Source organism: Aspergillus steynii (assembly GCF_002849105.1).
Source record: "Aspergillus steynii IBT 23096 chromosome Unknown P170scaffold_10, whole genome shotgun sequence".
In the NCBI taxonomy this organism is placed as follows: Eukaryota; Fungi; Ascomycota; class Eurotiomycetes; order Eurotiales; family Aspergillaceae; genus Aspergillus; species Aspergillus steynii.
The window spans coordinates 284077-307668 of NW_020194407.1; the positions used below are offsets into that span (position 1 = coordinate 284077).

Sequence of the window (23592 nt, forward strand, 5' to 3'; positions counted from 1 at the left end):
CTCCAATCAGAGCGAAGCTATATGTAGACCCGACAAATCCGGGATCTTTTTTTTTCTTTCCCACTCTGTGTGAGACAAATCTTGTGTGTCAGATTGATTTTGAAGTATCTGTATGACAGACCGCGTCTTGGATGGATAAAAAAAAGAAAAGAAAAACAAGCATTCATGGGTACTGGATGCGTTGTCTCTCATCTAGTCCACCATACTGGTGCCACACTGAACAGGTCAAGCAATTCCTGTCTACTCATTTTGAGTTGCACCCGGTGAACCTCACATCGAATGTTGCTTCTTATTATTGCTCAAACCCTAGCACTATTCTGGAATGAGTCCACGATGCCAATTCCGGTTGGCTCGCTAGAAATTCCCGCGTGTGATATCCCACGTCCACCGGCCGGCATATCATCTCAGCAGAGAATTATCCGTGGACGCATGCAACGAGAACTCTCGCAAGTTGACAGGACGAAAAGCCCGTAAGAACTGCCGACCAAATCATCGAGCCGATCTATGGCGTAATGACCGCCCAACCGCACCTGAAGATCGTCAACCAAAATCAGGTGATGGGTGGGTCGAAGACTAAAAAATAGTCTCACTTAACGGCACTCGGTCTAGTGTCTAGACTCCAGAGGAGGCCATCTTCCTGACCGTACGCAGTACGACCGGTCGACCCAGGTATGCCAGGGAGAAGACCACGGCGTAAAACCGCACAGAGACACCGGGCAGTCCCTGGCAAGCCATGCCAACCGCCCAATCCGGAGGGCCGGATGCCCTCTTGGGAAAGATGTTCCGACGGAGGTGCCCTCGATGCATGTTGCCCGAACGGGGCAGCCAAGGCATTTTAGGGCAACGGGGCTTTGTGGGTGTTACACACCGCCTGCCGGGTTCTGGTGGGGCGTGAAAATTGTACTCCACGCTCCATTTGGCCCACCACAAGTTTACAATGGTACTAAAGTCCGCAGTCGACCATTGGGAATTATTGGGATTGTTACCGGAGCAGATTCTGAATGATTCTCAAAAATTAAATGAAATTCTGGTAGTATTACCATCCCATAATTGCTCCGAGTTGACAAAAAACAAAATCCCTGGATATAACAGACACGGTCGTAACAATTCATCAAATCTACAAGAGAAGGAATGCTCAATGGACAAGAAGAAACATAATTCCCTCTTGCGATTGATCTTTTTTTTGTTGGTTCAGAAGTAAACTTTTGTTTTGACTATCGTACCCATTAAGAAAAGATATCAAGCCGATTGACCACTTTACGCGGCAAGCTCACGGATCTTCTGCTCAACACGGGCCTTCTTCTCGTCGTGAGAAAGCTTCTTCTGCTGGTACTTCTTGCTCTCGGCCTTCCACTGCTCCTTGGTCTTCTTGGAGTCGGCATCCTCGTCCTTCTTGAAGGGGTCCTCACGGATGGCCTTGTGGGCCTCGGTGTAGAGCTCCTCGATGTCACCAGCCTCGACGCCAGCGTCAACGTACTTGTGGAACTGGCCACGGAAACGCTCCTCATCGTCGTCGGCAAGACCCTCCATGTACTCGGCGACGTGGCCACCGAAGATGTAGTTGCGGAGAGTCTCGGCGTCGAGCTCCTCGGACTCGATGTCGAAGCCGGGGAAACGGTTCTCGGAGTGGGGAACGTAGACACCACCGTCGGAGGCACCCTTCATGGCAGCGAAGACACGGGCACCGGTGGAGGTACGGGCAAGACCAACGTCAAGGAAGGCCTTGAAGGGGCGGCGGCTGCCGTCGTCGGTCTCGGCGGCCTCGGTGAGGGTGTACTCGCCGTCAGCCTCCTCAACGCCGGTGAACTGCTCGTCAAGGCCGAGCTTCTTCAGGGTACGGCGGGCAAGGAGCAGACCGGTGGCGTAGGCGGAGGCCCAGTTGGTCAGACCGTTGGTGATGCCATAGCGCTTGAGCTCGTGGGCGTAGGCGCTGGCGAAGACCTTGTCACCGGAGATCTCAGAGTAGACGATCTGAGTGATGATGTCGCGGTTGGTGAAGCGCACAACGAGGCGGTACTTGGGAGCGTTGTACTTGTTCTTGGCCTGGGTGATCAGGCGCTTACGGGCATAGTAGTCGGTTTTACCCTCTCTTCTGCGGCGGTACTTGGTCTGGTAGCGGCTGTGAATGGGTTAGCACGATGATTTCTTGGGAATTCTTTTTTTTTTGTTAGAATCTTGGGGGATGGCTTACCTGAAGTACGCGCTGCTCTTGACAGTCTTGTGGTAAGGCTACAAGGAGACAGCCGAGTCAGCAATTTACGCTTCAGAAATTTCGTCCGAAGCAACTTGCAGGGACCCGTAGAAATCCAGCCCCAGAGCGCGAAAATCGCAACTCTTCAGGAGATGAAGGGGAAACTGAATCATAATATGGAGGGGTTCATCCGCCTGGGATGAAAATCCAACTCACCATCTTGACTATTGCCGCTGGCTGATGACCCGGATGTCGACGTTGGCTGAGGAGGAAAAGGAAGAGAAATTCGTGGGCTGCTTTTGTGGATGTCTTCGCTTAGCGTGGCTGCATCCCGTCGCAAAACCGGGGTCGGCGACGACCACGGCCTACAGAACAGAACTCGCCGGGACACTGGAAAAGTTTTGGTACTACAGTGCATTATTATCTGTTAAGTCGGCAAAATAATATTCTACCTACGGACTTTGATTAATGGTATAAATCTCCAGGCTCTATTGTGAAAATCTCGCCATTCTGATCAACCAACGAGTCCCTCGTTTTGTTGCCACCCGATCTTATCTTAGTGTGCAACCTGGTGGCCTCAGGCAGAAAGCCGGGTTTCTGGAAGCCCCCCAACGTACGCAGTGGATCTCTTGCTGCCCCCGATACGGAGTAGAAGAGTATGGGATGCTGTGAGCCACTCCGTTCTCTTAAACCGAGTTTCTCGGGGCTCGTCGGAAGTCGGCAAGGAAGCAGGCTTTGTAGAAGCTGCATGATACCGAGTTTGAACGAAATGACCAGCGATGTAAGGAATCTGCGTCGTGACGACAGACCAGTTTTGGGGTTGAGCATCGTACAGACAAGATCCACTCAATTAGTGTGCATTGTTTCTATTGCGAGGTTGGTCTTATCATTCGAGAGCCAAACGGGAACCGCATTTTATGCATGAAAGTATACTCCAACCCCCCAAATCTTGATAAATATCCAGCATGTCCGGTTTATGGTGTGTATGTCGCATAGTAGGTCCATGTAGGGCCACCAAGTGGTCGATTTAGTCCCTCATAGTTTAGCCCTGTCCTGAGTCTCCAAAAGTTGAAGCCCAGTGATTTTCTCGAGCTCCCTGACTGCATCTTGCGTCTTCCCAAGGTTGACCTTGACCGTTCTCATCCCGGCCTTCTTTGCTCCCTTTAAGTTTTCCCCTATGTCGTCGAAGAACACAATGTCAGATGCCTTGGCGCCCTCCATTCCCCTTTTCTTCGCCATCGCATCCATCTCGTTCACCGCAGCCTCGTAGATCTGGGGATCGGGTTTCCTGAGTCCTGTATGGGCCGATGAAATAAAAAAGTCGAACGGCGCCCTGATGTTGGCGCTATCGTTATTATACGGATGACCATCAGGGAACCGAATCGTGTTAGACAGAGCGCCGAGAATGAATTTGCCCGATTCCTTCAATTTCCGCAGCGCGGGAAACATATAAGGATCCGGCTCGCGGGATATCCGCATCATTTCCCAGAAGAGCCATTCTGCATCTAATTCCGGCAAGGGAGGGAGGACCGAGGCGTCGCCCGCCGGCTCCTTTTGGCGGGTTTCATGGAACCTCCGCCACAGCTCTGGGCTCTTGAGGTCTGAATTGAACGCCGTGAAGAAGTTGGCGTCCAGTTTGATTTCGCCGCGCTCTAGTCGGTGCCAGCTGCCGTTGGGCGAGGTGCGTGAAATGCTGAAGTTTACCCATCCGGTGGGAATTTTGTTGGCAATTTCGTAATCCAGGATCGCTTGGAACGGTGACACAACCTATCATCCTATGAGCTTCGCGGCTGGGTATTCGGCTTTGAGGATAGATTGGCCTTACACACACGCCTCCGATATCAAAGAGTAGGCCTAATGGCTGTTGATTGTCTGCCATGATGGGTTCACTGTGAGGGGACTGTCCTTGATAAGTAAATTGTAATAGTTGAATGTGTAAAGCTCCCAGAGATCTGGTTTCAATATTTCATGAATCTAGAGCAAACCGATCATGGTTGTCGCTCGTAGTTTTGGGGAAAATAATGGATGGGGTCCTTGGACAGGTGAGAATTGCCGAGGTTAGATAGCCCCAGATTATGCCGTAGTATACAGAGCCGAGGGAGGTCGACCGGATCGGCAAAATAGCGCCGCGTATAGTCTTATTTACTGTTCAAGAAGAATTGGATGCTCAAGAAGAATTAGGCAGTCCATTTATCAATTTTTATCACCGGCAGCAGACTGTCAGGCAAACCAGCGCGCCCATCACTACTTGCAAGTCCCGTGAAGAATGGCGCCAGTCACGTGACATCGTTATCGATAGACGATCTTCTTTTGCTTTCCCTTTGGCTTCTCCACGGCGCGCAATGCCATCGCGATGGCGCAATGGACTCGACTCGAACCGTACCCGAATTGAAATCCTCCTTCCTCCGGACGCAAGTGCGCATCCTGTCGGAAAGTCTCGAGGCGCCCGAGAACTGGAAACAATATGCGACCGACCCGGAGAACGACGAACTGACTGATAAGGTGGTGGGAGATGTTTTGCAGAAATGTACGGCCACTCCGGGTCTCCAATTGCTTCATACGGTTCTACTTACGGTTCCCGGGCGACCGTGCTGGAATGACGCCGGATATTCGATTCTTAATCTAACTGGCATCTAGTGAACGCGGCTTTGAAACAGCATAACCGGATTGTTTACTCGTCGCAGGCGATCCATCATGTCGCACAGCAAATCGCCAGTCTCTACTGGAAAACGATCACCCAGGCTTCGCGCAACCAGCATTCTCTCGAGAGGGGGGTCGAGAAGACAGTGGATTTGTCAAGTCATATGTACGTTTTGCCCATTTGCCTTCTCCCTTGCCTCTGAAGGCCGTTCCGCTGACCCGTCGCGACGCGTGTTAGGAATATCACTCAGTTACCGGTGGAATTAAGTGATCCCTCTGCAAGCGAGGAGGATCGTCTCAGGTCTGATACTCCCACCCTTCAGCTATGGCGGATGTAGCCATCATCTGACTGGCGGGCATCCAGGTATCAACAACTCCGCGAACGCCTGATCGGCCTCGACAACCGACGACAACAGCGACAGCGGCGCCTAGACCAGCTGCGACAGTTACAACATCTGCTCGAACCGTTCCAAGAACCCCAAGAAAACATCCAGCCAAACCTTGTCACTCGAGATGGAGAGCTGATGCAGGAACTTGAGAAAATGAGAATGTTGACTGCACGGGTTGGAGGCCGGATTCATCAAAGTCAGCGGCCAGACAGTAGCCAGGAGAGGACGGCAACGTATTCTCTGGGGTCTGATGAAAAGATAGCAGCCTTATTTGATATGATGTAATGAATGAATGGATTGTATACACTGGGGTGGGCCAAGGCAGGCACCTACTACAGCAACCTGGAAAAAAAAAATAAAAATAATAATAAAGAACAGAGAGAAGAAGACAAGAAGAGTCTAGGCAAGGCGACGAATAATAAGAAGCTTAAGGATTAGGCAACTACAGCATCCGTCATAATATTATTAGAATCATCATGTTCATACCGATCTAGTCTGTGGAAGTTATGTATACAGCCGAAACTACCGGCCTAGACCAGTAACACAAATGCATGGGACACTCCCTAAATCTCCTTGCACTACAGGCTGCAAACCTCACACGATCGTTTGTTTTTTATTTTTATTTTTTTTCTCGTCTAGTGCAAGGGGTGCAAAATTGGAAACAAGTTGATTGCAGCTGCAGCCATCCCCGGCCTTGGGAGTGTGACAGGAAGGAGGAAGCCGAGCATAAAAATAAAAAAGGTTAAAATGCGAGTGATCCAATCCGTTCAAATAAGATTAAGTAGAATAGGAAAGAAACCCTCTCTCCTGCCATCCACCAGCACTGATTTCCTGTCCACCTTCACCGTTGTGCATCCCCATGTTCTCCCGTGCCATCGGTCTGGCCTCTGAATCGTTGCACCCTTTGCATCCTTTGCACGATTTGCACCTTTTGCAGCGATGATGGAACCAATCAGCGTGCCCAACGAGGGCCTTCGGAGCTCCGCTTCCGACGTTCCGGCGCTTGGCCGAACGGGGCGTGACAGCAGCCTGAGGCCATCCGGGCTTCTGCCGTTCCCAGCTTTAGCGTCTCCGACTACGACTCCTTTGACCACTTCTTCCTCCGCTAATCATAATAGTATTACCACTACTCTTAATACCGCTACGGCTAATCTGATTACTCCCACTCTCACTCCGACTCCTGGCCCTGGCCCTGTCCCTGGCCCTCTCCCTACCAATCACCTGCCTGAAAGTGAAACCCCACGTGGATCCGGCACCATCGACGCGTCTACTTCCTCCCCTTCTTCCAGGGCACCTTTTGTGCGTGGGCATCGTCGTCGCTCTACCCACGTTACTCGTCGTGACCTTGAGAAATTCCGCAAAGAGGTCCTGGGCGTCGAACCTCCTGAATTCGACTTCGATCTCGGCAGCTCCGGCAGTGGCGCCCCCAACCCGACTCACGACCCGCAGCTCGAATCTCTGAACCGAGCCTTTGACGACGCCGCCATGTCCCTGAACAGCAGCGGTGGCATGACAAGCAGTAGTCCCGGTTCGGCTATGTTCGCCAGCTACGCCGATTCCTCCGGCCCTCCCAACATGGCCAACGTGCCTCGTCAGTCGATGTCCCCCGCAATGCTGCACAACCCTGCCCAGGCCAACGGGGGCGGAATGGCCGGTATGAATGGCGGAATACCGATGAACGCGGGTCACCAGATGGATCTTCATCAGCTCTACGACATGGTGCTGGAACTGAGCGAGGTGCTGAAGAACAACCGCGAGATGACCAAGGGCATTGTCACCAGTGCGGACGAGATCATGGTATGCTGTTCTGTTCGGCCGACCCGCGACCCAGGCTGACCAACTCTCTAGAGACGATCTTCTGCGGATGGGCCTGTCCAGAATCTTCATCAGGTGAATGGCGAAATCACGGGTGAGTAGGCCCCTATCGTGGGTCGTTTCCGCAAACATCGTTAACGTGTCCTTTTTAGCCGCCCGGATCGCTGAACTTGAGCGCGCCCTTGCCAAAGAAAAACGTACCGTCGAGGTTCTGAAAAACGAGCAGGCGGAGAATACCAAACTTATCGGTGATTACGAGGCGGCTGTTGGCACCATGGTGGAACAAATCCGAAACTACTGCCAGAACAACAACATGAACTACCTGGCTCAGAAGCGTCACTACAACAACCTTCTTCAGGCTGAACGAGATGCGCATTTGGAAAGTCGGTTGGATCGCGATTATTGGCACGCGCAGACCATGAAATGCGCCGAGATGATCCGCACGGCCTACCGTCTACGCTGCGAGGAAGAAGAAATGCCCGTCCGTGTGATTGCGGGTTTGCAGAATGAAGTCCGTGCCTATCGCAATGCCCTCGGCATGGAACCGGAGAGGCCGGAAGAGGAGTTTGGATGGGAGGTCTTGAAAGACGTGCCGGCGGGTCTCGAATGAGATGAGAAATGACAACCTTTTGACGGATCTTTTGATTTTTGTTCTGACGACAAGGCGTTTTTGGTGCGATTCTTTGGCAAGCACTGGCATGGCATGTTTCAGGTGAAGATACCCTTCTTATCTTTGCATATTGTATTCTATCTATATCCCTTCATGTCTTCTTTTTCAACTGTTTATGCTTTCCCCCGTTTGTATTCAACCCTCAGGATATTTATCTGGTTATCTTTTGGGTATCCGGGTTTTGCGATCATGATCTGTGAACTTGGATCAATTGCGATATGTTTCTATTCTGCATTGCGAGGGTGTGTTTTCATGTACATTAATCATTCGTGGATGGACTTTCGGCTCATTCACTCGACGGGATTCCCAACAACCAATTGCAATACCTTCATACAGACTTTGCATAGTCAAGTAGCCAGTCCCATATATCATATATATACACTCTATCCCTGCTGTCCATTCTCTACTCCTTGTAAAACACCTCGTCCAGAACCTTCCACCACCCAGGCCCTTCAGCACTGCCCACCGCACCAGGAATCGGACTCTCCTAGACCAACATCAGCACCATGGCACATACACAAAGAACCGAAGACCAGAAAGGGAAAGATAGTGAAATGTATAAATACCTGCATCCCATCCGTCAAGGCCCACCAGTCCCTCACTTTCGGATTCGCCTTCATACGCTGCATATCGCCGTCAAAGTCCTCTCCTACGTATTTGAACGTCGCGAAGAGCGTCCTGTCATTGTCGAAGAAGATCGAATCTGTAATGTCCGTCAATCAGCCTTTCATCCTTTTGAATTTCCTCGCGTGCAGAAAGCTAGTAGCTAGGCGGACGGATCGAATGCAATGGGACTTACAATCCACAATATTGCAATCCTCGATCTGCCGCAATACCTCGGGCCAGACGTTCGCGTGGCATTCCTTGTAAGCGGCCACGGCGCTGGGCTTGAGATGCACGATTTGCGCGATGCGTTTGGTAGGCATTGTGGTTGTGTATGGAGGGATGGGTCTCGGTGGGATGATGTGACGGTATAAGGATGGAGAGGTAGGCCGATTGATTATTTATTTGAAGATACAGGGAAGAGAGGTAGAAAGGACGAAGAGAGAAGTCGATTTAGATCAATTGAGGTGTTGGTGTTGTTGCTGGCTTTCCCCTCATTGCAACCCACTCTCGGGGTGCTTTAACCCGAGAGGTGGGATGTTCGTTTGTTCGGCATGTCATTGGAATGGAATGGATTGTGCATGGATCTGCGTTCATGGGTGTTTTTAGCTGCTTAGGGCTTGGCTCTTTACTTCTACTTCATGGGATGGTTTGTTAGAAATACAACCCATGGTCATGATGTACACAAACATATAAATAGCGCAAGTCACGTATCTATAATTCTCAAACCCAGTTCCTGCCGGTACGGTGTGTAAATGTAGGAGAAATAATTACATAAATAGAAAACATCATTATGGACATAACCTGAAAACATCACATCAATAGCAACATCACGTCGTTTATCGCATCATCTGGCTCTTGGGGACCGGTCGAATCCACGCAACGGCAAGGTTGGCGGCAATGACGATTACTCCGATGATCCAAAGCGACCGAGCATAGTGATTGCCGTTGTATCGGAAGATAATGGCAAAAATGATACCTCCAAGGTTACCCATTCCTCCAACGGCGCCGGAGACGACTCCTGTCAATAGCTGTTAGCATTTGCCGCGCTTGTAGGTGCGAGTCGAGGTGAAGTGTCTTACCATTGGCAAAGGGGTGAACATGAGGCACAACGGCGAAGTTCGCACCGTTGCATGCCTCAAGGAAGAAGCCCAGCCCAGCCGTCAGTCCAAACATGGTTGCTTCGCTCTTGGGGTTGGAAAGTCCCATTGCCAGCTGGAAGGCACCCATGACAACGCCCAAGAAGGATAGGAAAAGCTTCTTCGACCACACCGATTGTGTATAGTGGTAGAGCATGTCGGCAATGAACCCACCAGCCGGTCGGAAGACAACGTTGAGAAGGCCGAACATAGCGGCCCATCTGCCTGACTGGGTCTGGCCCATGTGAGGGAAGTTTTCGGAATAGAATTCGCCCAGGATGGAGTTAATGGCGAGCTCGGCTCCGAAGGAGCAAGCGTATGGAATAGCTACGGCTGCGGTGGAGAGACTGAAGAAGACTTTCAAGCCCTCTCTGCGGGTAGGGGCGACGACAGTGTCATTCTTCAGGGCGTCAAACTGTCCGATCATTTGACCTTCGTTGTCCACCGAATTGGGCGATTGCGTGCCTTTCTTTTCCACATCTGCTACGACATTCGTGACAGATGGCGGACCAGAAGGTCGAGTAGATGGGTTGCCCGAGCTGAGATCGACGATGTTGTTGCTGTCCTCTGGCCGTCTGTTCTCACGGACCCAGATATGACGCTCTGACCATTTACCTGTGGGCGTGTCTTCGCAGGTGAAAAGCATACCCAAGGATACACCCACAATGATGATGAAAGGAATCACATAGGCAACACGCCATGCTTTATGTGAGGGAAGGCCTTGGGCGGAGATGAGGGAGTCGTAGATGGCAGGCATAACAAAGCTGGAGAAGTCAATATGTTAGTCGATATGATCTCAAGGCTCTCCTAAAGGTGTAGATCTTACTAAGTAATTCCACCACCGGCATTTCCCCAACCAGCCGCCAGGGAATTGGCAGTTCCAACGATCTTTTTATCGAAGAAGCCCGTGCACCACACTTGACAGGGGACGAAAGTGCCCCCGAGAATACCAACAAAGAACCGTAGTGCAATCAGACCTTGGGCATTTGTGACAAGACCCGCCATTGCGGTTGGGATAGAACCACATAATAGCAGCCCAATGAAAACCAATCGAGGCCCATAGCGATCGCATAATGGCCCGGCAACAAATCTGACAAGCAGTCTGAACGAGCATGATTAGCAAGATTCTCAAGAGAGATCGAATAAGCATCTTACGTCGCAAGCAGTGCAACAATGTTCGAATTCGCGACCTGAGCCTGGGTCATATTCAGGTCTTCTCGGATCGTGACAGTCAACTGAAGATAACTTGTCAGAAGGTGTTATACCACAGCGGAACAAGACCGAGGGAGATACTGACCAGAGGCGGAAATGCATACCACGACAGGAAGGCCACCATGAAACCGAGCCATGAGAAGAAGAAAACTCTTCCATACTGGTCAAACGGATTGAGGACGGGAATTGACAAGGCTTTCCGATTACTGGGGTTGATCTCTGGAGAAAGAACAAGTGATTTGACGAAATCCATCGTCGGGTTGAGTTGATACTAGAAGTATGGAAGAAAAATAGACAGATTCAGGGAAACAATATATCAGACACAAAAAATTATAAATAACAGAATGTTAACTGCACCACCAAGGGAAATAAATGGTAATGATTTGATAAGTGAGAAAAAAAAGTGCTAGGGAAGGAGCTGATGTTTGATATTCATGAACTAGAAGAAACCAAGGCTCATATATAGGATAGCCACGTCGGCTTGATATTTGACGTCAAGTGTCCCGGATCATACTCTTGAGTTGATATGCGGTCTATCTCATGAGTGATAGTATCTGCACGACATATCACAGTTTGTTTCCAAGAAAATAGAGATTAGAAATGACTGTAAGCGGTGGATGTCTCTTGGATATTCGTAACGGGAACCGAATGAGAACTCTATCTTTCCCCTCTGATTTGATGACCCACCGGGGGGATTGGCTCTGACAAAGAGGGCCTGTGGTATTGGATCGAGCTTTGCTAGGCGTTACGCCTCTCAGACACTGGCATGTGAGTTCAAGAAGGAAGCAAACCAAAGCTCCTACACTGACCCGAGAGATAAGGGCATGCTTTCTGTCAGCCAACTCCGCGGCACTCTGGTTAACCCCCAGTCATTCCGGGGGCGAGAATCGGCCCAGCGATCGACATCCTTGAGAACTCTTGGTCGATGATAACTCGAATGCATCCCATTGGGTCCCGCTCGGACCGTTCGGGTTGTTCATATCGTCAGGGAAGCCGAGCCAGAGTCGCGTAGCGCGTATAGATCTTCCGGGTCCGAGTCCGGGGCGAGGAGGACGAGAACGACGAGAACGAGGACGAGGGTCGAGCAGAGCTCCGCGGAAATACTCAGGGCAGAAGTCCACTTCTTTTAAGCTGGTCGATGGAGACGGGGAAGGAGAAGGAAGAGATAAGGTGGTGAGGGCAGCTCCACCGCTATCTCTGTTTATCTCGTTAATAAAGCAGCAGGCAGTGACTGGTCGAGGCTCAGCAGCAAAAGATAAGCTCCTCGTTGGCTGCCGGTAACGTGACGGGCCCTTGCCCTAAAACTCTCGGCCACGTGCATCGATGCCTTCCTGCCTTGCGAAGAGTCGATCGATGCTCTCCTGGAAAGTGCGTAGTTTAGGCATACAGGATACGCTGGTGGTGTCGAGGTAAGGACTAGTAGGTAGACAATGATGCATCGTGAGAATTATTGCATTCTGTAGACGAACTACCGTCTATATGCGATTCGAATCAGACACTTTTACGCCCCCCTCCCTATGCTAGATACTATCGTTTGAACCATGAATCATCAGAGCCTCCTCTACCAGTCAATCGTCTTATGGGATGGTTGCGTTGTGTTGCAAATCTGAGCGGCTTTCTCGCCTGCTTTCTTCCCGCGCATCCCTTTGTATCTCTTGTCAAATTTCTGGAATGGATCCGTCGCCTCTCCCTTCTTCACCTTCCACTTTTCCGTCCCGAGGACCGAGTCCAGCTCTTCGACCGGAGGGAGCTTCAAGTAGATCCAACCGTCGTCTCGCTCCTCGATGGGGAAGGTAGCGATGTTCATGCTTTCGTCATTGGAGCACCGTCCGGCCTGCTCCCCGTTGAGTTCGAAATTGCGTTTGTGGTAGGGACAAGAAACCCAGTATTTGCCCGCATCGTCATCACCAATAAGTCCATCCGAAAGGACAAACGCACGCTTGTGGGGACACATCTGTTGCGTTGCGTAATATTTGCCCTTGACCTTGAAGATCGCTAACTGGGTATCTCCGCGTTTCACATTGGCCGATGAGATCGCCGGAGGCCCGTCCGAGAAATGGTCAGTCTTGATCATAGGTTGCCACGAGAGACTAGACCACTGATGGTTCTTAAAGTCTTCACTTTGAGCGGCATCCTTCGGCCAATAGGTAGGACGCTGCTGATCACGTTCCTGAACAACCTCAACCGTCTCCAGTGTCTCATCGGTGTTGGCAAACTGCTGGAAGAATTTGCGCCGCTTGGGGTTTCTAATCGTCTCGGTCCACTCGCAGAAGTAACTGCTGACGAGCTCTTCCATTTGCTGCTCCATCTCTGCGCCTATGCCCAGCTTGTCGTCAACGACGACTTCTCTCAAGTAGTTGATTCCACCGGGAAGATTCTCGATCCATCGCGCGGTCCGTTGCAGTTTATCTGCAGTTCGGATGTAGAAAATGAGATAACGGTCAATGATTTGAGTAACCTGCTCTGGAGGTACGTCTTTCGCGAGTAGCTCGGAATGTCGTGGTTTTGCGCCTCCGTTACCGCCAACAAAGATGTTGTACCCTTTCTCGGTCGAAATCAAACCGAAGCTGACACTCGTTAGCCTTTTTTCTTTGTCAAAGAGAATCATATCATGATTCAGAACTTACTCTTTGTTTTGCGCCTCAGCACATTCTCTCACACAGCCAGATACAGCACCCTTAAGCTTATGGGGAGCTCGAATACTTTTATAGCGCTCCTCTAGTCGAATGGCCATCCCAACACTGTCGCCAATACCAAACCGGCACCAAGTAGTTCCAACACAGCTCTGTGGAAGGAAATCAGTTTTTAGCCCGTATTATTGAGAAAAGCGGAATACGCACCTTGATAGTACGAAGAGACTTGGCATACGCATGGCCGCTCTCCATGCCGGCATTGACTAATTCGGTCCAGATGTCAAGCAAATCCTGCTTTTTGGCTCCAAACATGTCAATTCGCTGAGCACCCGTAATCTTGCAGTAAAGATTGAACTTCTTCGCCACTTGTCCAATGGTGATTAGCTTGTCTGCCGTTATCTCGCCACCAGGAACACGAGGAACAACGGAAAAGGTTCCATTTCTTTGGATGTTGGCGAGAAATCTGTCGTTTGTGTCCTGGAGTTCATGATATTCCTTGTCCATGACATGGCCATTGAAAAGACTTGCAAGGATTGATGCGATAGCTGGCTTGCATAGCTCACAGCCCAACGAATCAGGGCTTTTGCCGACCGCTTTCATAATATCTCCAAAGGTTCTCAGCCCCTTGATTGCGACAATATTGTAAAGATCGGCTCGCGAGTACGGAACATGAACGCATACTGAGTAAATATTAGCACATGGTCAGATACATTTCAGCAAGATACTTACAGTTGTTCGATACTTCTTGACCCATGTCCAGCATGGTCTTGTTGAAAATGGACTGCACCAAAGGCATGCAGCCACCGCAGCCGGTTCCTGCTTTGGTGCATGACTTGACCTCGCCAATTGACTTGCATGTACCATTTTTGACGTTCGAAACAACGTCGCCTTTGGAAACATTGTGGCACGAGCAAATCTGGGTATCATCGTCTCTGTAAGATGGCATGATTAGTGCGATGACCGGCATTAACAATTGGGTATACAGGGCACTAACAGGTCGTCGGCATTTTCGTCCCCATCTTTCTGCGCCCCCAGAATAAACTGACTTGGAGGTACCTCCAGCTGCTTCTGACCCTTCACCATCTGATTCAGCTTGATATAATCCTTGGTGTCTCCAATCATCATCCCACCAAGTAAGTATTTCCCATCCATGGTGAATAAGTACTTCTTGTAGATGCCACCGAATGGATCCTTATATGTCAGAGCCTTCACAGGCGAATCCCTCTCACCTTCCTCGGCTGTTGAGAGGCCTGTCGTGGTTGGCGGACGCTGACCCGGAAGAAATTTGGGCCCATCTCTATCTGCGAAGAAGTCGCCGAAGCTGGCAACGTCAACACCCAAAAGCTTCAACTTTGTGCTCAGATCCGGTCGCTTGAAACTTTTGGGCTTCTTATCTGAATTAGTCAAGTTGAATGATAATACGTCAGCCATTTCAATGCCGGGCGCGATGATTCCGAATGTCTGATTCTCCCAGCTGGCACACTCTCCAATGGCGTAGATATCGGGAATAGAGGTCTGCAGACTGTAGAACAGATTAGATCACAACTTGAGTGCACAAAGTGCATCAATCAAATACCTCTCATTGATCACAAATCCTCCTCGTTTTGCCTGCTGAATACCTGCAGCATTGCCTAGCTCATCTCGAGGGCGCACGCCAATCTATGGCCTGTCTCAGCAAGTTGGGACCGCAAGGGACAAGATCTGTCAAATCACTTACTGCAAAACATATGCAAGAGCAGCTGATCTCATCTCCATCTTCGAACACGATGCCCGTCACATTGTTGTCGTCGTCGGTGTTGATTTTTGCTACTCGCTTTTCGTGCAGCACATCTAGGCCTAGCTCTCTAATCTTTCGAGTTACTAGGGTGCCGGCATCGCCGTCGAGCTGTCTTGCCAATACCCATTTGTTGCGATCAATGAGCTTTACATTGCCGAAATCTTGCAAATCGGTCATTGCCTTTGCTGCTTCCAGGCCTAATAGGCCACCCCCTACTGTGACTCCCGTCTCCCCCTTATGCATGGACGCGAACTCGATTAATCGTTCGAGATCGGAGATTGTCCGGTAGACAAAAATGCCCTTCGCATCGTGACCAGGGGTATGTGTAGGAAGTACTGCATCGGAGCCAGTGGCAAGAACCAGGATGTCGTAATTGATGGTGTCACCGGTCGACGTCCTTACTGTTTTGTGTTCGGGGTAGATATCGGTCACTCGAGTGTTGAGGTGGTAGTCAAAGGAACGGTCCTTGAAAGATCCGTACTGGAAACGTTCAGAGTCAATCCAGCAACCCAAAGAAAAAAGAGAAAAAAAAGGTAAAAGAAAAAGAAAAAAGAAAGAGAGAGATTTCGTGGACTGCTTACCCATTCCTTCGGATTGAGGTACAAATCTTCAATCTTCCGATGTTCGAAGAACGAGGAAAGTCCGACACGATTGTAGGCGACGTGGGACTCCTCTCCAATCACGACGATATCGTAGTTCCGCCTTTCAGCATCTTGCTTGACAATCTTTTCACTGGAAGCGACAAACTGTGATTAGCACGAAGAACCGATTCAGATGGTCAGGTTCACTGAAAGCAATCGGTCGACCTACATGAATGAGATAGCCACCATCCCCAAACCCACGACTACAATCTTCTGACGTTTGTTCAGGCCATTACTGTGGACACCCGTATCAAGGATTGCGTCAATTGGCTGAACAGGGTAAAGGCCATCGACGGGTTGAACTGGCTGAAGGCCGTTGTGGCCGCTGCCATTGACGGCCTCCGCGTCCCTGAGCCCATCTAGCAAGGGCATTGTAGCGCAGAGTAGAGTCCAGTATGGTAGAATACTTGGGATGAAAGAAGAAGAACTCGATTCCAGCTATGTATATAGACTAAACATCATCGCCAAGGGGCCATGCGTCGAGGGCCATCAGGAGACCGGCGAGCTTCGTTTCTCCGTGGCATTTGGAAGTTCGGAACCCAGGCAATGGTTGACTAGAACGAATGGGCCAATGTCGGATTGTAATCAGCGATCTCGCCGCACGCATCGCATATGTCGGGACGTGAAACGACGAGGAATCAGACGACATGAGTGGATCGATAAGGGGCAAGTAGAAGGTGGTTGCATCTCCGCGGAGGTCACTGGACGGGTTAGTCATGATCGACGCATGCTTATCTCTCGCTCTGCCGATGACACTTCCTTCGTTTCTCTTGGCCTTGATCGTTCATGCTGTGATGACCAACGCCTTCGCGTCCACTCGACGATAAGCAGATTTGCTATCGGCTGCGACGCTTCGACGGGATTATAGCGACTCCCAGGATCCCCCGCCTGCGTTCGCCTGCGCGCGCTCACTTTCCCTCCCCTTGATCCAGTCGGAATGCGGCGCATGTGAGGGAATTAGTTCTACACCAACAGAAGCACACAATGCATGCATAATGTCAATAATCCTGTACTCTGCGCTCCGTACAGAGGACATGAGCTTAATTCCCGCAACCTTTGGAATGTATGAACATGGCCTAGGGCTACTGCCACAATTTCACCACTGTCGGTCTAGATGGCCGGCGAGAAAAATCCCTCACTAGGGCATACCAACGGCGCCATAACCACGGCATTTTCACCAGGCGGCCTTAAGCTTTTCGAGTCTCACAGGAAAACCACCATGCCTTGGAAGTCCGATGGAGACCCTAAAATGGACCATCCGCGGAGATCCATCGAGATAGGGCCGTGAGTGGATCTCTGGATAATGGGCTCCGCTGGACCGCACGGCTGTCTTTCTCCGAGGCTCTCACACGGTCCAAAATTCCAATAATCATCCCGTGAACTAGTTCAAACGCCGATGGCTGGGTTCATGGGACGCCATAATAATGCGAATACATTCTTTTAGTGCTGTCGACTGTCTCGCCCCGGCAATACGTCTCCTCAAATTTGTCTTATGAACGAGGCTGTACGGATATCTCCTGACCGATGTCTCCTGTTGTACTCTAGTTTTTTCTTCCACCAAACCCCACCGTAATAATGGCGACTCTTACTGAGGTCTGGTCGAGGACTCTCGCCCCGAATGATCTCTTGTTCAAGTCGACCCCAATCAAGGTCAAAGAAGAGGAGACTTCAACCGTTGACCTAGAGGATATTCCTCTGCCGCCTCCTTCAAAAAGACCGACGGAGGTGCTGAGCATAGACAAGAATACCCCGGATAATCATGTGCCTCGCGATCCTCGGCTTCTTAGATTGACGGGTGTGCATCCGTTCAATGTCGAGCCTCCTCTTACGGATCTTTACAAAGAAGGTATACATCACGTTCCTGCTTAGGGTTCCTTTGCTTGTGGAACCATACCCAGACTGGAGTTGTAGATCAACATTGCTTACGTCTTGAAAGGGTTTCTCACCTCACCGGAACTCTTCTATGTCAGAAACCATGGCCCGGTCCCTTTCGTGAAGGACGAAGATATCCTCAGCTGGGAAATTAGCATTGAAGGGTAGATGCTCCTATTCATGCATGTGTTTTCCAAACAACTAAATATCATCAGGCTGGTCGAAAAACCATTAGTCTTGAGCTTCCGTCAAGTTCTGCAGCACTATGACCAAATAACAGCACCGATCACCCTCGTTTGTGCCGGCAATAGGCGAAAAGAGCAGAACACTGTACGAAAATCAAAAGGCTTCTCATGGGGTTCGGCCGCATTGTCAACGGCCCTCTTCACGGGTCCCTTGATGTCTGATATTCTCCGAAGTGCCAAACCACTGCGCAAAGCCAAATATGTCTGCATGGAGGGGGCAGACAAATTGGTATGTCGTCCTGATCACTATGTCGAGCGTCGATGCTGACCGTGCTTTAGCCCAACGGACACTATGGGACATCTGTCAAGCTGAACTGGGCCATGGACCCTAACAGGGGAATCATGCTTGCTCATAAGATGAATGGAGAATCTCTTCGACCTGACCATGGTCGCCCACTGAGAGCTGTTGTCCCGGGCCAAATTGGTGGTCGGAGCGTCAAGTGGTTGAAAAAATTGATCTTGACTGATGAACCAAGCGATAACTGGTATCATATAAATGATAACCGTGTCCTGCCGTAAGTTGCTTATATCATTATTCAATATCCCATCTAATCATACGACAGAACCATGGTATCTCCCGAAATGGCATCGAGCGACCCAAAGTGGTGGCGTGATGACCGTTACGCTATATATGACCTCAACGTCAATTCGTCCGTTGTTTATCCGGAAAACAACGAAGAATTAAACATCGCATCAGCTGGACCCTCATATACCGTGAAAGGCTATGCGTATGCCGGGGGTGGTAGAAGAGTCACTAGGGTGGAAGTTTCGGTGGATAAGGGCAAGAGTATGCACCCTAACGGATCTGTCTGAGTCATATATCGACTAACATGCTTGATAGATTGGCGCTTGGCAGAGATCCATTACGCAGAGGACAAATACCGTGATTTCGAAGGAGACCTCTTTGGTGGAAAAGTGGATATGTCCTGGCGAGAGTCATGTTTTTGTTGGTGTTTCTGGTCTCTGAGCATCGCCATTCCCGAGCTCGAAAATAGCGATGCTATAATCGTGAGGGCAATGGACGAAGCGTTGAGTATCCAACCGCGCGACATGTACTGGTCTGTCCTGGGGATGATGAACAACCCTTGGTTTCGGGTCACGATCACCAAAGAGAACGGGGTCTTGAAATTCGAACACCCAACACACCCTACCATGCCTGGTGGATGGATGGAGCGTGTTAAGAAGTCCGGAGGCAATCTGCTCAACGGGAATTGGGGCGAGATACAAGAGGGAGAACAACCAATTGCCCCTGAACCTGTGAAGGAAATCAACATGAAGAAGGAAGGGTTGAAGCGAGAGATCAACCTGGAAGAGTTCAAGAGTCAGTCAAGTGAACAAAAGCCATGGTTTATCGTTAATGGCGAGGTTTACGATGGCACGGCATTCCTCGAAGGTCATCCTGGAGGAGCGCAGAGTATTATCTCCTCTGCCGGCCTTGATGTCTCCGAGGACTTTCTTGCAATCCGTAAGTACATTTTGATATCCGAGAAGTCGGTCTGATACTAATACACCCTGTAGACAGCGAGACAGCGAAGGCAATGATGCCGGATTATCACATCGGAACAATGGACAAAGCATCTCTGGACGTACTCAAGAACGACGTCTCATCAAGTCCGGACGAAATACGCGCAGAGTTTCTCCAGTCAAGGTCATGGACCAAGGCAACACTTTCGAAAAAGACCGACATATCATGGGACACTCGCATTTTCACATTCGACCTTGAACATGGCAAGCAAACACTAGGCTTGCCAATCGGCCAACATCTTATGCTTAAAGTTTCAGATGCAGCATCTGAAAGCGGAGCCATAATTCGATCCTACACCCCGATGTCAGAAACCGGCAAAGAAGGGTCGATGGACTTGCTAGTCAAGATATACTTCGCAAGTCCTACTATTCCAGGCGGCAAAATGACTACCGCCCTAGACAAGCTCTCCCTAGGCTCGGTGGTCGAGTGCAAAGGGCCAACAGGAAGATTCGAGTACCTCGGAAACGGCCGAGTTCTCATCAGCGGCAAAGAACGACATGTTAACTCCTTCGTCATGATCTGCGGCGGAACCGGGATCACGCCAATCTTCCAAGTTCTGCGTGCCGTCATGCAGGATCAGCAGGATCGCACCTCGTGTGTTGTTCTGAACGGGAACAGACAGGAAGAAGACATTCTTTGCAAGACTGAGCTTGACGCACTGGAAGCGTCCGACAGCAGTAAATGCAAGGTGATACACACTCTGAGCAAAGCTCCAGACTCTTGGACGGGCCGACGAGGACGTATCTCAGCAGATATTCTCAAGGAGTATGCAGGTTCTGATGACCAGAGCATGGTTCTTGTTTGTGGACCAGAGGCCATGGAGAAGTCTGCGCGGGAAATCCTCCTGACGCAAGGATGGGCAGAACAGAATCTCCATTTCTTTTAGGAAATCTTTTGAACGATGAATATGTTTTAACGTGGAAGGCATGGCGTTTTTTGGGACGGGTTTTATTATGTACTGTACACACTCAATTCACGAATTGATACACGTTCACGGAAATATGAATGAATATTCTTACCAGATGATTCTTGACAAGCGATTGGTCCACATTGGTTGAATACCAGGCATGGAACTGATCGTGTGCTCTATTTGCAAAATGTATATCGTTCTATCAGTAGACTAATAATACTTCTTAACATCCAGCCGCGCCAGAAGGTGTTCAAAAACACTCGTCGAATCCCTGGATGCGAAGGATGTACCAGACCGACCTAGAGACTTCGAAGACGCCTTGATGCCATCCAGATTGCGCAGATAGCCGACGAATGCCGATGTTTGTTTCCGGAAAACAGCATACAGCCGACGCACGGTGATTTCACTCTCATGGCGCACACCACGCATGCCGTCAAGCCTTGACAAGGGGGCAAAATTGAGGATTGTGGAGAAGATGCCCTCAAGTAGCTTCGCCGCTTCCGTGTGTCTTTTGCTGAGAAAGAGTGCAAAAAGCATCTGATCCAGGATATCTTCGTGGTAGTCACGGAGTCGATGAACAGACTGAGCCGCTTCTATAGTGCCGTCGACATTGCCCTTATCGAGGCAAGACTCGATTTTCGACAGGGTATCTTGAAATCGTTGCCACGTTGATCCCACTCCGATGTGGAAACAATAATCGCCCAAGGCGAGGACGAAATGTTGGCAGTCAACACGGAAACGTTGAAGCACATTTCGCGTATCTCCGGAGAGAGAATCTCTGGCGGTCGAATCACGAATGAGGCCTTTGACAACAGAAACCATTCGAAGGAGTCGGAGTAGGTGTTTGAACAACCGGTCATACTTGTTCAGAGACTGATGAGTGATGATCTCTTCCAGCCCATCTGATGGCTTATATGATAAACGGAGAAAATCCAGGGCTTCGATGGCATTTGGATCTTTGCATTTCACGATCTCTTCGTCCGTCAGATCCCTGATAGAGAAGTTCAGGCCACCCGGTAACTCTGTGTCTCTGCGAAACTCAGCGTTTCCTGAGCTCTCTGAGCGATCATCTGCATTGCGACAGTCGTTTAACAGGCCTATGAGCACCAGTCGTAGCTCCGAACTTGCTGGAGGCCATGTGTCACGGCTTCCCAGGCGCAAGCCGGTGTGAACGCCGCCTCGGACCACCCCGGACTTTCGCTCACCACTTTCCATTTCTGGATCGAAAAGTGAGTGAGACAAGCGAGATGTAAAATATCCATCTCCAAGGAGCTGGAAACGCCATTGCAAAGTAAGATGGTATCTAATTTTGTGTTCCTTGAACAAAAGATGAAGACAAGAGAAGTCAATCAGCAGTGCCTGAGAGGAAAGTAACGGTGCAAGTGATAAGTAAAGCGAGGAGATTAAATCTGGCCCAAAGCGACTCGTGTGACCTTGCTGTAACGCTAGATCTGATGTTTCTGTTTCCTTAAGAATTTGGCCAATCTTATCATTTTCGATGGAGGACGGGTTTGCAAGTAAGCCTTTCAGATTCTGTTCATCGTCGATGTCGAACAAATCGAAGGTATCCGCAATCACATCATTGTCTTTGTCGCCGGATGAAATATGTGTGATAGACTGTGTTGATGCCTCCTCCAAGCCTTCCCCGTTGTTATACCTCAGTATTTCAGTTCGAAGTTTCTTTTCGTACTCATAGGCCTTGTTCTGTATTCTCTCAATGTCGTTCCAAGCGCTGACACATTGAAGTTTAAGCGAATGAGCGGTGGAGGTCGTACTCGCAAGGGGATGCTGTGGACGAAATCGTCTGAGAAGTCGAAGGCTTTGTCCGCTCTCGAAGATCAGCTGTGCTTGATCTGTCGGAATGAAAGATGGCATTTGATCAGGGCGATATCTGAAATCGATTCTTGGCGTCTTTGAAACGCCCTTGGCATCTTCGTCATGGGATTCTAAGGAGATGAAGCTTTTGCCCTTATCTGCCAACTCCATCAATGCCGAGGTTTCCGGACGGAAGCCAATCCAAGTTTCCACATAGCTCAAGAAAGGTTCAATTATTCGAACCACAACCTCACGGAAGAGATCTTCGAGTTGACCGAAGGTGTGAGAATAATGAGCAGCCTGGCCAAGAATAATGGAAATCAAATGTGCCTCTGAGACAGCGTGTTCAGCAGCCTCGACCATATTCGCTAACGCACTTACCAGCTCACCGCTTCGCTGAAACAATGACTTTATCTGGATGAGGGACACGAGGTTCTTCGAGTGTTTCGTGAGTTCTTTTTCGAGTGTGTACATGATCACCGCCGTGGCACTTGAAAGCGCAGAAAGAGCCGAGAGATCGCGAGATTTGGAAGGTTTTTTGGCGAGGAAATCGCGTATCCTTTGCATATCTGATCCACAGGCAAGCAGCTCATCTGTCAAGCTCCTCAGAGCTAAAACGCTAACACCAGTTATGCGTATGTTTCCGAGTACCTGCTCGAATTTCCGCCGGTCTCGATTGTAGCGGAAAAAGATGGAGCTCCAGCCCAATCCCAGCTTGAATAGAGATTGAAAGAGGACGTCATTCCGCACAATGCGCTGTGGATCCCCGGGATCCTTTGGTGCGGACTGACGAGCCAACGATCCATCAAAGCCTTTGGCGCCGGATTCGCTGAAGTATGCGGAGGGGGGCTCACGGTGCCATCGGTGCTGATAACTCTCCCATGACTTCAATGTTCTTTGGTTGCCAAAATAGTGACTGAAGGTCTCAGGACCCCAAATATCCTCTAATACATCGTCTTCTTGTTGGTCAGCGTCGATAATCGATCGGCCATCGCTGGATGCATCGACAGTGGACTCCGGTTGTTGTTCCAGATCAAATGGGTCGAATTCGAAGGGATTTAGACTGGGAAGCTTGGGTTCTTTTCCGTTAAACAAATCCAGTGGGCTTTTGAAGAAGCTACTGGTTACATCTGAATGGCAGAAAAACGGTTAGTTCTCCAATTGTAGTTTCGAGGAATCCCAACTAAAGGTATGTACCAGGCAGGTCATGGTTCCATGACAAGGGCTCCAGCGGTTGGAGGGACTGCAAGGTGAAATTGGAGATCTTCCAAAGACCCAGACTTGAAAAAGGATTGACGCCATCATCCTCGGGGTCCATGATCATCGAAACATGGCGCATGCGGCACCCAGAACCACGGACAAGAGGTCTATCGCTTTGACAACGATTAATTCATTAGTTATGCCACAAGTCCGTCGACGCGTGGGCGGCGCGAGATCACGCCGCACTAGCTATAAGTGGATTAGCGCCTCCCCGACCTGCGCCCGGACCACCGCTTGATTCGCGAAACCGACGCA

At 50.0% G+C, this 23592-nt stretch overlaps 9 protein-coding genes across 9 annotated transcripts; 3 read left to right on the forward strand and 6 right to left on the reverse strand.

Moving 5' to 3' along the window:
- Positions 1 to 1257: 1257 nt before the first annotated feature.
- Positions 1258 to 2410, reverse strand: P170DRAFT_430627 (60S ribosomal protein uL18; the record flags this gene model as incomplete). The annotated part of the gene is made up of 3 exons (XM_024847966.1): positions 1258 to 2119; positions 2192 to 2229; positions 2408 to 2410. The coding sequence occupies 3 exons, from the start codon at positions 2408 to 2410 to the stop codon at positions 1258 to 1260; spliced, it is 903 nt and encodes a 300-aa protein (XP_024698871.1).
- A 597-nt stretch (positions 2411 to 3007) lies between these two features.
- On the reverse strand, positions 3008 to 4286 carry P170DRAFT_393363 (HAD family hydrolase). Its single transcript, XM_024846017.1, has 2 exons — positions 4017 to 4286; positions 3008 to 3958 (listed from the first exon to the last, which is right to left on the reverse strand). The coding sequence occupies exons 1-2, from the start codon at positions 4068 to 4070 to the stop codon at positions 3227 to 3229; spliced, it is 786 nt and encodes a 261-aa protein (XP_024698872.1). The 5' UTR covers positions 4071 to 4286; the 3' UTR covers positions 3008 to 3226.
- A 247-nt stretch (positions 4287 to 4533) lies between these two features.
- On the forward strand, positions 4534 to 5621 carry P170DRAFT_393366 (kinetochore subunit FTA4 family protein). Its single transcript, XM_024846018.1, has 4 exons — positions 4534 to 4718; positions 4829 to 4997; positions 5070 to 5132; positions 5196 to 5621. The coding sequence occupies exons 1-4, from the start codon at positions 4553 to 4555 to the stop codon at positions 5503 to 5505; spliced, it is 708 nt and encodes a 235-aa protein (XP_024698873.1). The 5' UTR covers positions 4534 to 4552; the 3' UTR covers positions 5506 to 5621.
- A 538-nt stretch (positions 5622 to 6159) lies between these two features.
- P170DRAFT_459238 (uncharacterized protein) lies at positions 6160 to 8058 on the forward strand (the record flags this gene model as incomplete). Its single annotated transcript, XM_024851851.1, has 3 exons — positions 6160 to 7017; positions 7069 to 7129; positions 7188 to 8058. The coding sequence occupies 3 exons, from the start codon at positions 6160 to 6162 to the stop codon at positions 7643 to 7645; spliced, it is 1377 nt and encodes a 458-aa protein (XP_024698874.1). The 3' UTR covers positions 7646 to 8058.
- Positions 8059 to 8108: 50 nt separating this feature from the next.
- P170DRAFT_480538 (L-rhamnose mutarotase) lies at positions 8109 to 8631 on the reverse strand (the record flags this gene model as incomplete). The annotated part of the gene is made up of 3 exons (XM_024853789.1): positions 8109 to 8192; positions 8272 to 8408; positions 8505 to 8631. 3 exons carry the CDS (start codon positions 8629 to 8631, stop codon positions 8109 to 8111), a joined length of 348 nt encoding a protein of 115 aa, XP_024698875.1.
- A 516-nt stretch (positions 8632 to 9147) lies between these two features.
- Positions 9148 to 10912, reverse strand: P170DRAFT_430632 (MFS transporter; the record flags this gene model as incomplete). Its single annotated transcript, XM_024847967.1, has 5 exons — positions 9148 to 9329; positions 9391 to 10211; positions 10274 to 10549; positions 10603 to 10682; positions 10745 to 10912. The coding sequence occupies 5 exons, from the start codon at positions 10910 to 10912 to the stop codon at positions 9148 to 9150; spliced, it is 1527 nt and encodes a 508-aa protein (XP_024698876.1).
- Positions 10913 to 12127: 1215 nt separating this feature from the next.
- niiA (nitrite reductase niiA) lies at positions 12128 to 16089 on the reverse strand. The gene is made up of 9 exons (XM_024850216.1): positions 15880 to 16089; positions 15651 to 15801; positions 15010 to 15549; positions 14869 to 14951; positions 14287 to 14814; positions 14022 to 14224; positions 13500 to 13972; positions 13287 to 13444; positions 12128 to 13226 (listed from the first exon to the last, which is right to left on the reverse strand). The coding sequence occupies exons 1-9, from the start codon at positions 16080 to 16082 to the stop codon at positions 12221 to 12223; spliced, it is 3345 nt and encodes a 1114-aa protein (XP_024698877.1). The 5' UTR covers positions 16083 to 16089; the 3' UTR covers positions 12128 to 12220.
- Positions 16090 to 17285: 1196 nt separating this feature from the next.
- niaD (nitrate reductase NiaD) lies at positions 17286 to 20238 on the forward strand (the record flags this gene model as incomplete). The annotated part of the gene is made up of 7 exons (XM_024844878.1): positions 17286 to 17556; positions 17647 to 17746; positions 17798 to 18056; positions 18107 to 18342; positions 18391 to 18614; positions 18669 to 19292; positions 19346 to 20238. The coding sequence occupies 7 exons, from the start codon at positions 17286 to 17288 to the stop codon at positions 20236 to 20238; spliced, it is 2607 nt and encodes an 868-aa protein (XP_024698878.1).
- Positions 20239 to 20444: 206 nt separating this feature from the next.
- Positions 20445 to 23442, reverse strand: P170DRAFT_393380 (tubulin gamma complex associated family protein). Its single transcript, XM_024846019.1, has 2 exons — positions 23275 to 23442; positions 20445 to 23207 (listed from the first exon to the last, which is right to left on the reverse strand). Exons 1-2 carry the CDS (start codon positions 23414 to 23416, stop codon positions 20473 to 20475), a joined length of 2877 nt encoding a protein of 958 aa, XP_024698879.1. The 5' UTR covers positions 23417 to 23442; the 3' UTR covers positions 20445 to 20472.
- Positions 23443 to 23592: the final 150 nt, after the last annotated feature.